The 17,500-nt window shown below is 44.3% G+C and overlaps 2 protein-coding genes across 3 annotated transcripts in view; both read right to left on the reverse strand.

Moving 5' to 3' along the window:
- cUnh8orf34 (chromosome Un C8orf34 homolog) overlaps nucleotides 1–6,420 on the reverse strand; it is a 59,067-nt gene extending 52,647 nt beyond the window's left edge. Inside the window, exon 1 of the mRNA XM_083673276.1 lies at nucleotides 6,310–6,420. Within this exon, the coding sequence (XP_083529402.1) occupies nucleotides 6,310–6,378 (69 nt within the window). The 5' untranslated portion in view covers nucleotides 6,379–6,420. The remainder of the gene's footprint in view (nucleotides 1–6,309) is intronic.
- Nucleotides 6,421–7,918: 1,498 nt separating this feature from the next.
- The window catches only part of prex2 (phosphatidylinositol-3,4,5-trisphosphate-dependent Rac exchange factor 2), a gene marked incomplete at its 5' end in the record, with an annotated part of 104,656 nt that continues 95,074 nt past the window's right edge, over nucleotides 7,919–17,500 (reverse strand). For both annotated transcript variants that reach the window (XM_083667064.1, XM_083667063.1), the window contains 3 exons: nucleotides 7,919–9,471; nucleotides 10,283–10,350; nucleotides 14,638–14,740. In XM_083667064.1, coding sequence (XP_083523190.1) covers nucleotides 9,426–9,471; nucleotides 10,283–10,350; nucleotides 14,638–14,740 — 217 coding nt within the window. In that variant the 3' untranslated portion in view covers nucleotides 7,919–9,425. The remainder of the gene's footprint in view (nucleotides 9,472–10,282; nucleotides 10,351–14,637; nucleotides 14,741–17,500) is intronic.

The raw sequence follows: 17,500 nt of genomic DNA on the forward strand, positions 1-17,500 counted from the left end.
GTCCAATAGGAGAGAGGAATCTCATGTTCTATTCATTGACCTTGCATTGGGGTGGAACTTTGGTCTGGATTTAAATAGATGTATGAATGAATAAACAGAAGTGCCACAAGGTGGGTCTGAAATGATAAACTACCCTGGGTAGGAATACATTTCACGTGTATTCATTCTGTGGATGGGTTGTGTTACTGAGGCCAACCAGTCGAGCCTTGGCTGATGCTCTTTATGTCCATACACCTCTCACTGTTCCATGGGAAGGCTGCATCGCAAGCTTCGCTCTCTCCAGTGGCTCTTATTCCCAGTCCCCAGGTCAACACGGTCCCCAGATCCCTTTATGCACCTGCCTACAGAACAACACCCCTACCCAGGGAGTTTAATAGGAACACAGAGGCTGAGGAACAGCTCTTTAGAAGGTCACAGTATAATAAGATAATTTTTGGGAGTTAACATTCCATATAGTTTCACAGTGTATTACCATCCAAAAGGTTCTGGAGCGTACCTTCTCCTCCAACCCCACTGACTCCACCACTCACACACGAACACACACACACACACACACACACACACACACACACACGGTCAGTCTCACACAGAGTAAGCAGCATACCACCACCGGACACACCTCAGACTCAATCTCACTGCTTCCAAGGGAGTGGATCGATAGGTCAGTCAGAGCTGCTCCTGTTTGGACTAAGTGTGACCTCTTTATCAGGCTGTGTGTGTGTGTGTGTGTGTGTGTGTGTGTGTGTGTGTGTGTGTGTGTGTGTGTGTGTGTGTGTGTGTGAGAGAGAGGCCCAGGAGATGCTGTGAGCAAGCATTCTACAGTAGAGCAGGTTAGAGTGGACAGGAGCCCATCGAAACCACTTGAACCATGTCAGTGGATATACACTACTTCCCTGGGCTATCTGGATGACAGGCTACCTTAGGGACAAATGAATATATAATATATAACATAGTATAGTAAATGCTGTTCATACAAAACCGTAATGAGGATGCCGTAATGCCACATAATACTTCACATCATAACAAAAAGTCTTTCTACCAAATTTGGCAATAAACACAATTGAGAGTAACAAAAGTTAAATACCAGATTAAATTAACTCTCCTGTGAGACATTTTCCATTTAAACACCTCCTGAGGCTAGATGATGGCTGACAGAGACATTCATTACGCAGCTGCAGTCTTCCTGGGGAAAACTGCCGAACAGAATCACAAAACGCCGCGGGCAAATTCTAAAAACTGGGAAATGTACAGTACACAATTAATCGCATTAAAACAGTGAAACTACGGCATACCATTTTTTGATTCTGCACCAACTCACAATACATGTGTTCAACTCACAATACATATACATTCTTAGTACTTTTTAACCGTTCATATCTTAAGAAGGATATTACTTCGGTCTCTCAATCATTTGACTAAAGCCCCTACAGTAACAAGTATATAGTACGTAGTATATACAGTACAGTATAAGGTATATAGTACATAGTATATATAGTACAGTATACAGTATTAGTGTCAAACGAATAGGCTGAGTTCTCAGATATCTGGGGTTTAAAACGACTCACCATGTCCATGATGGCGACATTGTTGGTGAGTCACCAAATGTGCTCAAAGAACCATTTCAGGTCTGCAGCAGTGATCTCAGACGTCTTAGTACCCAGCATGCCAGGTCACATCAGCAGGTCGTGATTACAGCTCACGACCACCGGAACATTCAGGACTGAATACAGTTTGATTAGTATAATAATACCCCTGCCGAGGTAGTATGAATCACACAGTAACTCAACAGACCCAGTGATATTATCCATTCACATAGACCACCTCCATTAGGGTGAATCTCAAGACTCTGGAGTGAGTTGTTGACTTCAGCTCAGCCATTAGTCAGATATGCCAGACGACTATCAGACGTCCTTCTGACACTTGGCTGGTGAACAAGACTTCTGTACCTAACCACTGACAGCTGTGCTGCTGCTCTTACAGGCTTGTCTCTCTTGGAGAGTATCTGACAGAGCAATGGGCACTGGCAATGGCTGTGGAAATACTCATACAGTGTTAGGGACCGTTTTAAAGCTGTGAATGTCTGATTTATATGTTTCTATATTCAGACTTCAATGAGGGGTAACGTTAACGAGGGGATAAAGCTATATTTAATTTCACAGATCATTATTGGAGTCATTCTCCTAACCAAGTATTCACAGAACACATAAATATATATATATTTTTAGGTCTATTCTGTTCCATTCCGTTATTTTTTTTCCATCAATCAATCATTCCAACCAAAAAAATCTGTTACGTATTGGATGGATATGATTGACGGATCGCTGTGGGGATTATTATAATTCTATGACTGAGACGACGCTTGACATCCTGTATTCATTCTCTGGTCCCATTACTGAGTATTAGTGTCAGTAGCCTGGTGTTAGTGATGAATACCTTTACTTCACCTACTCGACAGTCTTGAACAGCACCATATACTGTACAATGGGGGGGCATCTTATAAATAATAGGTTCTCCCCCATGGTAAAGGGTGTGAAAGAGAAGCCTAGAAAATACAAGGGTTAATACAAGGGGATCAAAGGAGGAGAACAGACAGTTACTGGTACTGTAACTGATTGGAAAAGGAGTAGATGTATGAATTGGAGAAACTTGAATTCATTATGCAAAAGGCCAACCGATTGCGATTGTGTGAAATCGTAATTTGTGGTACAATCGCCATAATTGTTCTCAAAGGGTACTCCACTTTTTGATGAGTGTCATGAGTGTCATAGTCTTTGTTCAAATATCTCTTCACCTCAGGGAGTAACAGTTTCATTAGTGAGTGCAAATGTGAGTTCTCTGAAATATCTTGCGCCTGACAAGACTAATCCTAGGTAAAACCGAGAGAGAGAGAGGGAGAGAGACAGAGAGAGAGAGAGAGAGAGAGAGAGATGAAAGAGAGAGACAGAGAGAGAGAGAGAGAGAGAGAGAGAGAGAGAGAGAGAGCCAGAGAAGTACTCATAACACACACACTCATATTACATTATAATCTACAGGATGACCTCATTTTCAGCAGGTTCACATGGAGACCAGATCATCTCAGGAGGGGGGGGTAGAGGCCCAGGGGACTTGATATGTTCTAAGTCAACACCTGAGAGCTGCAGCAGTGCACCCTCTACCACCAAACTCATTCTCAATACTGACCAATTGTAACGTCTCGTCCTGTTTCTTAGTGTATGTTTGTCTTTCTTTTATTGTTTCCTGTTTATTTTTGTGTTACTCACCTTGTCTCTGGTTTCAGACACTTCACCACCTGCCCTTGTGTGTTTCCCGCCTGTGTGATTGTCTACCCCGCCCTGATTGGCTTCACCTGTTCCTCATCATCCTTCCCTGTGTATTTAGTCTGTGTTCCCCTGTCTCTGTGCCAGTTCGTCTTTGTACCTTTGTGTCATACGTCCCAGCATTTCCTAGTGATAAGTATTCCAGGTTTTTGATGTCCGAGTGTGTTTCTCACTTTGCCTTTTTGCCTACCCCTTTTCGGATTATCTGCCTGCCTTTTTGAACTGCCTACTTGTGTACCAAACCCTGCTTTGCTTACCCCCTTCCTGGATTATCTGCATACCCATTGACTGCCTACCTGTGTACCGAACCTTTTTGAAAGTAAAGACTATTCTATTGGATTTAAGTTTTGGTCTCCGAGTTGTATGTTTGAGTCCTTTGCCTGAGTACTCCCGCCATTACACCAATCAGAATCACCAACATTTCTCTATAAAGAGGGGATGCACTGCAAATATAATAAATATTGTACTTGATTTGACTTCCCAAGTTATTGCTAGTAACGTTTACATGTCAGCGTGCGTTTTTTAAATGCAATGTTGTCGTCAGAACCTTGACAAAGTACACCATCTATGACAATAGACTGAAGCCAGAGAGAGGCAGGCTCGTCAACATGCCAGACAGAAAGCCTCTGTGCTACGTAACAAGGACAAGCTGTACAATATGGATCTACGCTGAAAGCATTTTGTTGTATTGCTTGTTCCTCTTGACATATTCTTTTTGATCATATCAGAATGGTGAGTGTTTTTGTGTGTGGCTTTTAATGAACATAGGAAGAGCTTCATACAAAGCAGCCTCCAAAATCCTACCTGATTGGTCTGTATGACAAAAGCCCTTTTGATCAGTCTTACAAGCACCAGCTGCTAAATACATGTAAAGGCCACTGGCTTTAATCATTTCTCATAGCCACTTGTTTTATGTTCCGCTTGCATTGCTTTGGAACTCTACATCCATTCTGCATGTCAGAGACACACACAGAGAGAGAGAGAGAGAGAGAAACAAACAAAGGCAGGGAAAGAGTCAAGAATGAGTCAGGGAGAGAAGAGATTGAGTTAACAGAAAAGGAGAGAGTAAAACAAAGAGACATAGAACAAAAGAAAGAAAGACTGAAGGAGAGGGGAGGAAGAGGAAGGGGTACAACGACAAGAAGATCAAGAAGAAGAAGGAAAAATAAGAAAAGGAAGATGATGAAGAAAAGAGGAGGAGGAGGAGGAGAAGGAGGAAGAAGAGGAGACAGGATCCCCCTACATTACACCATTGAAGAAGCCTAGAAACCTGGCATACCAGCCTCCCCTCATTCCCACAGACAGACATGTTACTCTGTGTCAGATGTGAGTGTGTACATGGGCAGCTGTCCATGGTGCTGGTCTGGGCCACTCTGCTCTACACACTGCTTTTAGTTGGGTGACTGTTTAACAGTCAGGCCGTGTGTGTGTGTGTGTGTGTGTGTGTGTGTGTGTGTGTGTGTGTGTGTGTGTGTGTGTGTGTGTGTGTGTGTGTGTGTGCTGCTACAGTATCTGTTCAGAGCCATGGAAGACCTGATACATCAGCAATTTGTGATGTACAAAAACATATGCCTGAAGGCTCACGCACATTTGTAGACACACACACACACACACACACACACACACACACACACACACACACAAACACAAACACACACACACAAATGCAAGATCTCTGTGTACACACACGGACACATGCACACACACACGCACACACACACACACACACACACACACACACACACACACACACACACACACACACACATACACAACACACACACACACACACACACACACACACACACACACACACACACACACACACACACGGTCTGTGTACAACTGTATAATGCAGAAGAAACATGCTGTCTGTGTGGGCTTGACTCCTAGCAACTGTAGGTTAATCTTTCCATCTGACCCACTAATTAAATATGATTCAGAAATAACAGCAGGACTGATTCATCTCCCTGTGAAATCAAAGCAGTGTGCTGTGGCAATCAATATTAATTAAGTCATACAAATACAATCAAACATGAAGACCAAACAAAATGACTCATTTTGATGTCTTTGGTTAATCCTAACCCTTTCAAATGATTCTGCAGCTCTTTGTTCTGCCTGTTTCAACTCAGATAAGATCAATCGAACAATTGAAGCCTGGCTTATACTAGGTTGTTGTTATGGTGCCTAGCAACATCTTTGCTATGAGTAAAACTGAGACTGAAACTGACAGGTACAGCTACAAATTGGTATCCAGATCAAATACAATTTCTTTTCATTTCATGTCAATCTAAACCACCCTCTCTCACATAAATATATGAAATATTGATCATGTTGCAACCTGATCATGGGAGGGAAAGCAAATAAATGACTCTAGGTCACTTTAGTTTTAGTGTATTGCATAAACAATCTGCCTGAGTTCCTTATGATATTCTCTGATATTCTCTGATATTCTCTGATATTCTCTTTATGTGCTGTAATAATGATGCGTCTTAAAGTCCCCGCACTACCTGGTCGGCCAAGTAGCCGACGGCTATGTTACCTCAGTTTACCTCGGTTTACCCCGGCTCCTTTACTGATGATGGAACAGTATAGGCTATAGGCTGTGCTTCAAAGCGCATCGCGGGACCCTCGGTGTCTCTTTCTCTCATTGATTAGGCTATTAAATTAGAATGAATGCGACCGGTAGCTTACACTGTATGACATCGCAAAGCTGAAACCATTATAGGATAATGAACAATAAAGTCCAGCTGCTGGAGGCAATAGCCGCGGGTGTGGTTTACAATCCTGCAGATCATGCTAAATCTGATGTGCGCTCTACGGGATGTGCTGTGTGCTCCTGAGTATGTTGAATTTCAATCCAGGGTCCTGTATGTCTTTATACATGTGGGTAATGTGTGGTGATAACGCGCTTTATTAATGCACTGCAGGAAACGAGGCATGCAGCTTAAAATGTCCTTCTAGTAGTAGTTGCAATTATAAAGGCACTTACCTCAAACAAGGGTCCGATTTTGTTTTTCTCCAGATACGACTGAATTCTTGACTGCTGTTGAGACGCCATAGAGACACTAGATCTTGCATTAAACGTTACTGTGCTGAGAATAAACAGTGGGGGCAATGTCATGCATTAACCCATACAACAGTCTTAGTCGCTGTAAAACTGCAGCCAAGTGCTGAGAAACCGCTAATATCGGGGCGTCAGGAGCGGTGAGTTCGTATCACCGCGTCGCGCATAGTGGAAAGTAGCAGGCACTCTGCGCTTCGCTCGTTTTGGTTACTACAGCACGGGCACGGGACCGTCCCCACCGTGTCGCTGTGGTGGCTCCCTAGCGGCAGCTTCCCTCTCGAAGCCAATGGCAAAACATGGTTATTTGACAGTGATTAGAAATCTTCTGCTCATTGGCTGTGAGTGTTATCATTGGTTAAGGGCCACTCCTCTTGATTGTTTAGTCTACCCATGCCGTATTTAAAGGTCTCGACAGTTGTGGTGACTCGGTGTGGCTTTTTGCGCCGCAGCTGCACTGAACATACTGTTGTGCTTGTTGGCAAGCAGGTGCACACTCTCTGTAAAGTTGCTTTGCTCGTATAAATTATGCATCAGAAATAACTGGAAAACATATCTTATTCTAGGAGCACAAAATGAATTGCCACTGAATTGCTCGAAGAGCCCTTTTCTATACAGCATGTGTGGGGGTGGACTGCCTCTAGAGAAGAGCCTGGCCGGCACTGTGCCTGCTTGTGTGTGTAGCTTTAAGTCTTCTGTGTCTCTGGTCGTGTCTTAGGTCTTGTTGTGCTAGAAGTGAGAGATGAATGAGACCAGTGGGTGAGAACGGAGCAACGTCCTCCCTGGCCCTGGATGTTTACCACACATTAGAGCAATCACTGGAATGCGGCATTGAACAGGCATCTGACTAATGTCTTTTCATTTCAGTTCAAACACCAATTGTACAATTAGATTAGGGGAGAGAGAGAGAGAGAGAGAGAGAGAGAGAGAGAGAGAGAGAGAAAGAGAAAGGGAGAGCCAGAGAGGTACTCATATTGTGTGTGTGGAACCACCTGCTGACAGATCAGCGGGCTGATGACAGTGCAGTATTTCAATTTCTCTGTAAAACAAATCCTCCACCATTCTGATTGTATTCTCTGATATGTGCAAGCAAAGTGAACCTGAACAGCACAGTAGTGACTGAGGTAGTCAATGCCTCAGGTCTGTGCTGTAGTGGACTGTAGGTAATGAATGTGCTCTAGATGTCATACCAAGGTTATTTCACCCTGAATGAGTGGGTACTGTAAGCCTGTATACTGTAGCAGGTGGCTCTGTTTTGATATACCACAGTGGGTTGAAATGAGACAGTAGAGAAGACTGGTTGATTGATGAGCAGGAGAATATAGATTCATATCTTATGTGCTGCAACCTATTCATTGACATGTGGATGTGGATCAATAGGTTAATAGCTTTGCAGATCCATCTGAAATGATAGGAGTGACTGTAAATGCAATAGGAAAGACAATGTAAGAGATGAAATGCTAGTCGCCTTCTCGAGGGGAACCTCTACAAAACAAGAACACTGTACACCCAAGGACACAGTGCATATTGCTCTCCTTTAGATGTTTAATTGAAATTAATGACTACAGCATAACATTGTACATGTCAAAGTAATACAGGGGAAATTAAACAATGGTTTAAAAAGAGAAAGGAGTAAAACATACAGTACATTGTTTATATAGCATTCTCTATATGTTGGGTCAGTTTCATAAGAAAATAAATTACTGTCATTTTCAGTCAAACAAACATTGCTATTAGTTTTCATATTTTTTTTTTTTACAGATACATCTTTACATTTCTCTACCTTTTACTGTGTTTTCAAACACACATTAAAGTCTGCTACTGTAGGTCCGAGATACACCGTCATGATACAAAATTAGAAAAGGTAGTTCCTTTAAACATTATTGATGTTTACTGGGTAAAATGAGGCATATGGGGATAGCTGTCAAACTGGAGCTCATGAATGCAGTTTTTAATATCATCTGTTTGCATAGTAATTAACAACCCACACTAGTATGTTACCAATAGTAATGATAAGTAATACCTAAATACAGAATAACACTGCTCCTGAGTACTGGTACTATACATATATTTATATATTTCATAGCTCTACTTACATAAGCTTGGCGTTATGTGGAACGTGTTTAATAATGATGGGTCATGCAAAATGTCTTCATGTCAGGAGTCACTTCACTAAGGCGTTGACTGTGATACAGCAAACACAGCACCTTCCAATGAACTCTGCTTACTTGACTGAACAGTCATAGGATTCAACAGAAGGTAAGCAACAAGAGAATGACTACCATGTTGACTTACATATCTACTGTACAGTACATGTCAGTTTAAAGTATCTCTCGGTTCAATGTTTCAAAAACAACATTCACATGATTATCAGATACTAACAGACTGGCAACACTCATTAAGGCAACGACCTTGAAGGAATGCATCAGAGTGAATGGCTAGTAGCAGGGTAGGAAAAGCAATGAAAAATAAATTGAGCAAATAGGACACCGAAACATGATCCAACCTCTCCTCGATTCATTTCTTCTCAACTACTGTACATCATTCACTTTACACAAGCGTATCAAAACAAATATGACACAAGCCGAGAAATGGTAATTTCCTAACTTGCAATAACAAATAGCTAATTTTTCCGTCCACAATAGTTATTTGTGGAGAGAAAATTGCTGGGTACATTCCATCTCAGTGGATTGCGGTGACAGCAGCCCTGGAGGCAGCAATTTCACTTTTGTTTTTCCATTCCAAGACATGTTAAATGAGATGTAAATGTAGCTGGACGCATAGCGAATAAACAAGTCCATATTAAAATGGCTATTAAGTACAGTAACAAAAAAATAGAGTATTAAAAAAATTCACTATTTACAAATGGGAAAACCCATTGAACTTGAGCAAATGTGGACATGTTGAGAAGGCAAGCTGGCTACAGAGGAAAACCATGGTTTCCAGACTGGTCCTTGGAAGAAATGAGAGAGAGAGAGAAGACTTCATGGGAATGGGATTGAGTGGGATCAGAACCTCTCATGCTCCATACAGGACACGGTGCATTATGGGTCGCCATCCGCAGGCGGGGGTTGGCACAGCTTATAGAGTCTGTTCAGAGAAACACACAGACGGGGTACAATGATAAAAGACCAGTACCTGTAGCTAAAAACACACATGTGCACAGGACCATACACACACACACACACACACACACACACACACACACACACACACACACACACACACACACACACACACTCCCACCCACAGCTTGCTTACACAGTACAAGCCCATCAGCTCATCTCTGATGAGTCACTGTTAGCGGCTCTGGCATCACCTCAGTAGACATCAGCAGTAACCCCTCTCATACATGCAGGTCTCTGAGCTGGAGCAGGTTCTGAGGAGCACCAATTATGACAGAAACTACTGTGAGTGCAGCAATTTCCCCCTGGCCACAGCGCCTCATCACTAATCATCCCCCCACTTAATTGTATTTGTCAATTTCACTAAAAGGTTCAAAAGGGCTGACTGTCACACAAAAGCTCATATGTCAAAGCCAAGTGACTGTGACAGCCCCTCATCCTTATCTCACATCCACTCCTCCAGGCTGAGCTTGCTGCTCATACTGTAGCTCTGCTTGGCTGCTGTGCAGAGTGAAATGTACTGTATACACACTCACTGGCATGCTGCATTCAGGCACACACACACACACACACACACACACACACACACACACACGCACACAGGCACGCACGCACATTGGCATTCAGGCACACGCATGCACACACGCACGCACGCACGCACACACAATCGCTGGCATGCAGGCATGCACACACACACGCACACGCACACACACGCACACGCACGCACACACACCCATGCAGGCAGTCACATGGATGAGGCATCTCGCTGAGCTTACCTTGGCACTGAGGACGGGGTGCGGTCTCTCACTCCCAGGTTCTTGGCAGAATTCTGCACTCTTGCCCCCTGAAAGACAAACAGAGATTATCAGTTTCAGTGAACACATGGTTGAATATGAAAAATTGTTTAAATAGGCTTTGACCACAGTGGACTCATCTGGCGCTGTGTTAGATAGATCACACTGTGTCCTATCCCTAGTTCACAGCTCTAAGTTCTGTCCTCTAACCCAAGCCCTAAGGGGCTTTACACACTATAGGGCTGGCTCAAATAGGCTGTCTTTTTATTCACTTTGGCCTTTCCAGCACTGTTTCAGTAACTATGGTGGATGCGTAACCAGGCCAGCCCAGTCCAGCTCAGTTCGGCTCTGCTCAGTTCGGCTCTGTAGTGTGAATAACGGGTTAAGTCGTAGGGTTGTACATTACCTGGAAAAAACCCAAAACTAACTTGTTTTCTTCCTGCCTGGATAAAAGCGTCTTGAATGTAAAACCATTTAAAAAGTCAGCTGGTTATATTTCACAAGAGTGTGAAGAGAGACGTTGTAGCTCATATCAAACAGACTGGAAAGTAAATAAGTAATATCCAGTTATAAATATGATATGATCTCTCGTTGTTTTCTCAGATCATAACACCGCTGAACACTTCCAGAAAGCTGAACCTTTCAACTCTTCAAATCTACCCTTCAGTGAAGGCAATCACACATCACACCACTTAAATGAAGCCTTGGGCAGTAGGTACACAACAGCACAGCACAGTACAGCGCAGCACATCTCAACCCCAGACAGGGCAGCCAAATGTCAGAGAAACAGGCTTCAACAGCCCCTCCTCCCCTATTCTGAGAGCCATGGCCTTGTCAAAGATTGTTGGATGGACTTGTTGACGAGGCGTAAATTCAGACGTTTGGCGGCGGCTACATATCCTACATGTCGGCGTCCCCCCCCCCCCGGAGTCTGAGGGATGAGCTACGGGGGGACGCCATCTTGGCCTCGTGCAGAATCAATCACGGCTGGGTGACGCTGTTTGTTTAACGTGCAGAAGTTTTCCCCCAGGAGAGAGATTGCCTTCTATCAGAGTTAAAATGACTAGCTGTCAGTCCACCTCCGGTGTGGGGCGACCAGGGTATAAATCCTGGACACACTGTCAACATAAACAGCATCTATAAATAAGACGAACGGTTAACGAGGTGTCATAGAGCTCACGCCCCCGCTGTATAAGCTGTCTGTCCACATCCGGGTCCGGATATTTGATATGCTTATGGTGGGGAGGGGGGAGGGGGGAGGGGGGGAGGGGGAGGGGGATTTGAGGTGGATGGAGTTGGTTAAGAGTGGAGAGGAGAGGGAAGAATGTTGGGAAAGAGGGAGAAGGGTGTGTGTGGGGGTGTAGTTGATGGAGGTGGAGGTGTGTGTGTGTGTGTGTGGGGGGGGGGTTATTACTCAGAAGAACTTGGGTTATGCAGACTCAGGGGCATATCAGCACTAATGTTGCTGTATTCTGCTGCTGCTGCACCGAGTCTGCAGATACATGACTACAGGGGGGAAATAAAGCAACTCAGCCACTTTCCAATTTATGCCCTGTCCGAGACGAGAACACCTGTGTTGGCGTGCACACACACACACACCTGCACATGCAGACACACCTGCGCACACACCTGCATGCGTGCACATATGCACAATCTCTCACACACTCTCACGCACGCACACACACACACACACACACACACACACACACACACACACACACACACTCGGAGGTCATCTCAGTGTGTCTCTATTTGAGCAGGGCTGCTGACCAGGAGTCTATTAGATAGACCTCTCTCTAAGAACACTGCAGCCAGTCAGCAATTACCCCGATCACACCCATCCATTCATCCACATGACTCGAGATAGAGACGCCCCCTGCTGGTCCTCTAAAGGACATGGACACTGGCACACACACCGTGTGCCGTGGGGTAAAGGTGAGGCGGGGCCACATAGGTAGAAGTCTTTCCTCCTGTGGCTTCCACAGGTGGAAATGAAACTATTCATGGGCGATAATGTGTCCAAAGTGAGAAACGTCTGCCCTCACTTCAAAGACAAGCCTCTGAGTTGAAATATGCTAAGTACCATCTGATAGAGAGGTAACATTCCAGGCCTTAATAATAATGTTTCAGCAAACTCTTTGAAAACCATTTTCAGAGTGGTGAGCTAATGGACTCTCTATATAGGCATATGATTGGCATTACCAGGGACCAATTTACAAATGAAACTGGGATAGGATTTATTTTGCACAAATAGCGGTGCAATTCCATTCCTTTCTGAGTGGAGCTGCAAACCCAGGCTATGATGAATGGGTTCTATTGGACTTGGTTCTGTGATCCAGAACATGTTGTGAATGAAGGAGTATTCAGCCAGGGGGAGCTGTGGCCAGCACCATCCTTGTTCATCCTATTTATCATATTCATCCGCTGACGTCAAGAGAAGAGGACTGTTACTGTCCAGACTGTGGAGTGAACTGAATCTCTGATCTTTGTGACTTTTTTTAAAAAGTTTGTGTCGAAGTAATGCCCTCTGAAAGATATCTTGGGTCGATACCAAATGTAAAGACTTGAGGAAATTTAAACCGGCCTATACAGCGACCCACAATCTCTGACTCTGCAAAGAGACATAAACAAACAAGATAAATGGCTAGATCAATATAGAGTACATGATTAATCTCCATTTTGAAAATACAATACACATGAGAAATTCTCATTTACACTGCACTTTTTCTTCATCATTTTACACACAGAATGAATAATAAGAGGTCATTTCACAGGGCCCTCTGTTTTTTTATTTTATTTTTTTATTTAACCGTTATTTATCCAGCTTAGTCTCATTGAGATAACATCTTTTTTTCAAGAGAAACCTGGTCCAAGACAGCAGCCAAGGAAAACAATATTTCAGATAATTCACAAACGATGACACACATAAAGTACGTCACAAAATAAATTACAGACGTAGACGCACTTTCATTACAAACAAGTTACAGCCATAACACTTGTCATAAGCCTAATCCTTAAAAAGAAATTAGACATAGATACAGAACCCACTCAAACAGCAACATACTCAATCCACCTTGAGCACTCTTGTCTCATTCTACTGAGAAGCAGCATCTTCCTGCACTCGGATGTATTGAAACCGTCCTCTCTCTCTTTCAGTAAAAGGCCATCCGCTGCTCAAGGTCAAACAACTTCCAGTGTTGTACCCTTCTGGCTGGCTGCCCACGTCTCTGAGAAAACGCTCCCTGCCCTCCCTCTCACCCTGCTCCCCTGGCTGTAGAGTACAAGAACAGTAGACTGTGGAGGAGCCACCACACAGAGGTCTAATGAGAACTGGAGACACAGGCCAGTACAGGGCTCCTCTGGCCAAGGCTGAAGGACACTCCATCTGGAGTGGTTAAATCACTCCACTCTACTGTATGCTCTGACTAAGTAATGGCCCCAGGTAGACAGGCAGAACTAGTCTCTCTCTCTCTCTCTCTCTCTCTCTCTCTCTCTCGTCCGCTGGCACGAGGAGTCATATCTGGCTACAATATCATCCGAGAAAGGAGGGATAGAAAGTTTGAGGCTTTTCAAAACAGCCTTGAAGATAAGACAAATGAGAACAAGCTCAAATGCACCGGTAAATGTGTTTCTTTCCTGGAACGATTAAGACTTGGTCTAATACATTAATAATTGAAACTAACAGGGAAGTTATTTTTGAAAAAAAGAATGCATAATAAAATAATACGGTCAGGGGTAGAATAGCGATGACTCTTCCAAGAGAAACAGAATTGGCTAATCGAGCTTGACAACTGAAGACTGTATGAACTCTTCTAAATGAGGTGTACAGTATAAGTTACCGGGTGGTTTTATGAACTAGCAATTGCAGCAGAGATTTGAAAAATGGATTTTGCTTCCCTCAAAATGAAAACATGCATTTGGTTCAGAGGACGATGATACTATCTGAATACAAACTCCAACAAGAAAAAAAGAACAAAACATCATCAGGGATGAATTACAAATCTAGTCGCAGTTCTGAGGCTGTTTCATGAAAACAGCTGAGTAGAATGTCAAGAGGGAAAACATTTGTGTTTTAAATCAGGTGAGTGGATGTTAAGAGTGTGACATGAATGGATCTATCTAACCGTTATCTAGTCAGGTACTTGGCAAGCTACTTCGGCAGTCAAGTGTGTGTCTGAGTGTGTGTGGAGAGAGAGCTAGTTTTCATACCTGTTTCCTCTGGAGTGTGTGTCAAAGTGTGTGTCAGAGTGTGTGTGAAGAGAGAGCTAGTCTTCATACCCGTTTCCTCTGGAGTGTGTGTCAGAGTGTGTGTGGAGAGAGGGGGGTAGTCTTCATACCTGTTTCCTCATGACGTCGGTGGCCTGCATGATGCAGCGAGGGGGGAGGCCGTGACTACGGGCCAATAGGATGGCTTGTTCCAGAGTGACACTCAGGGTACAGCTGTGGGGAACAGGAAATGACACGGCATGAGTGCTCGGCACAAAACATGTTGTGTCAGCACGCAGCAACACCGTAGACTGTAAGGCATGTAAAGCGTTAGAAATGTCACCTTTACTGTACACTGTAGTTGAAGCTACCTGGATTTCACCTCAGGGTGACGAAAGAAAAAGACAGACAAGGTTTCGAAAACATTATACGTCTTGTAAAAGCCTAGTGTTAGAATGTCACTGGTCACAGCACCTAACTCCTCACGCAAAGTCTATTAAAACACCATCGTCTCTTCCTCCGTGGGACTCCAGAGTCCAACGGTGGTGCTAAGCCCAGTCTCTGGTGCAGAGTGGTGGGGCTGGTGATCCATCATCCAGCATCTCTGGAGGTCCACCTGTGTGGTGCAGTCACCTGATCTGGCCCGTGCTTAATTAACGTATGCCCCGAGTCCCATCGTTTATCACGACGCCACTGTGGCAAAGGAGGACAGATCTCAGATCAGTCGACTGTAATGACTCCCACAGGGAGTCCAAACAGGATCCCAAACAGGATCCCACATGCTTCCAAAACGACAGTTTACGGTGGATTAGGAACTTTCTCTTTTGTTTTTTAAAAATAGACTTTGTAGAGAATGACGCTCTCACTTGTAACACCGTACAAAAGGAATCAACTACTACAACGCACATAGGACTTGTATATTATCTGGGAGAATCGGTGAGACAACCTCATTGACATGCATAATCACTATCCAATCTCTCGGCCTCTGCATCACTCCACTGATGAACCCAATCAGCCTCCATTGAAACTCACTCACGGCTCACAAACAACCGGTATTAGGTGACTCATGAGTTCCTTATGATTGAGACAGAAAGGCAACAATAGACCTCTCTGGGAGAACTTTTCATCTGAGATTGAGGTCGACTCACTCTATCGCCTGCAGAATTCATCCATTTCAATCCCGTAAGCGAAAGGGAGTTTGACTTCAAGGACGTCCCAGTGTGTCCTCAGGCAGATACTCTCACTGCAGTGGGGGTGTGATATGTGTGTGTGTGTGGGTGTGAGTGTGGGTGTGAATGGTGTGTTGATGTGTGAGTTTGATTTATGAGTTGACTGTAGTTGTAGCCCCCCCTTCCCCCCCCCCCCCACACACACAAACACACACACACACACACGTGTATACATCCACAGACATCCACTGACAGGTGTCAAGGGTACTAGCTGACCTTTCTATGATTACAAGCTACACAAGCATATCGACCTACAGCCCTTTTACAGCAACATATTACATTAAACTGTCCCAACTCGCCAAAACTGCCAGATAGCATTTCTGTAACGTCACCTCAGCGCTCCTGAACAGCACTCCTGAACAGCACTCCTGAACAGCACTCCTGAACAGAGCTGTTTGATAAGTGTCTCCCGATTGATAAGTCACTCAATAAATGTCATCTACTGCCTTTGAAAACAGGACTGAACTAGGAGCAATATGATGTGCAGTCAAAGACATGCAGTACAGCAGTGGAGACTGGTGGAGAAATCGGAGTAATCGGAGGACGGGCTCCTTGTAATGCATGAGGAATGGTATCAAGCACACCTCCACCAGCCTCCCCTGCAGTACAGTCAGGAGAAGCTATCACACTGGCTAGTCTCTATAGTGATCAGGAACACCTGAAGCCAACGACCAGGGCAGACTGGCCGGTTCAAAGCCGAAAGCCATGTTAGGTTGTATTTACAGCGGCCTACTGCAGCGTAACACCAAAGTGAACTAAGCCAAAGATCATCTCTTTGAGACTTGAGTCCAATGAGCTGGTGGCATAACTCGTGCCTTCCTACCCCCAGTTTAGACCTCGAACACTCTGACACAGGAATAAAAAGAAATGTACCCTTAGAGGGTCTTTAAAATGTGTCCTTCACCCGGAGGGAGAGGAATATCATATGCATGCTGCATGTGTATGAGGCCCACGGTCTCCCTGTTCATTTGGGCTGGTGTCACTGCAACATGTGATTTATACCCTCAGGTTTATGTGCTTCCAACCCACAACCAATTTACAGGCTCCATTCCCCTGCGCTGCTGGCGCCATAGAGATAGAGGAGGAAGAAGAGGAGGAGGAGGAGGATGGGGGGGCGGAGGGAGGTGGGGAGAGAAGAGGGGGAGAGAGAGAGAGAGAGAGAGAGAGAGAGGGGTGGGAGGGAGAGAGAGACAGAGAGAGAGGAAGCCAGAGAGAGAGAGAGAAAATGAGGAAACAAAGGCAAACAACTATATGAAATATATGTGTTTGCACTGTACAGTGTGTGGGCTGTTCATTTCATGTTTCTATAAACACTGGCCTCGATACCATGTGGAGGTGACATGGAGGATAAGGCAGAATACTCAATATGCCAGGTAGGGTAGTGTTGTTGCTCTTGTAGGCCTGTCAAGCCCTTCAGCTGAAACTTCAGATGGTAAGTCAAACAATACCGGCATGTAAATATGACAGGCCAAAACAAAGACAGACAAAGTCATTGAGAAAAAACGTGTTTGAGGAGTCTATGTGAGAGGTCAACGTGAGACGTGGGCGCGCTCCCGAGATAAAATGATTAGTAATTCCATTAAAAGTGTCTGGGAACGAGAATGTGCCCCTCGCATCCTCCCCAACGAACTAAAGTCACTCTCCTTTTTCTGTCTCCCTGGCTGTGTGTGAAACCTCCTCTTGGCTTTCTAATGGATTCTGCAGGGTGACTTGGATGAGAAACATTGAGAGAACAGAACAGAGGAGCACAGCACATTGGAAACTG

This window comes from Argentina silus (assembly GCF_951799395.1).
Source record: "Argentina silus genome assembly, chromosome: 1".
In the NCBI taxonomy this organism is placed as follows: Eukaryota; Metazoa; Chordata; class Actinopteri; order Argentiniformes; family Argentinidae; genus Argentina; species Argentina silus.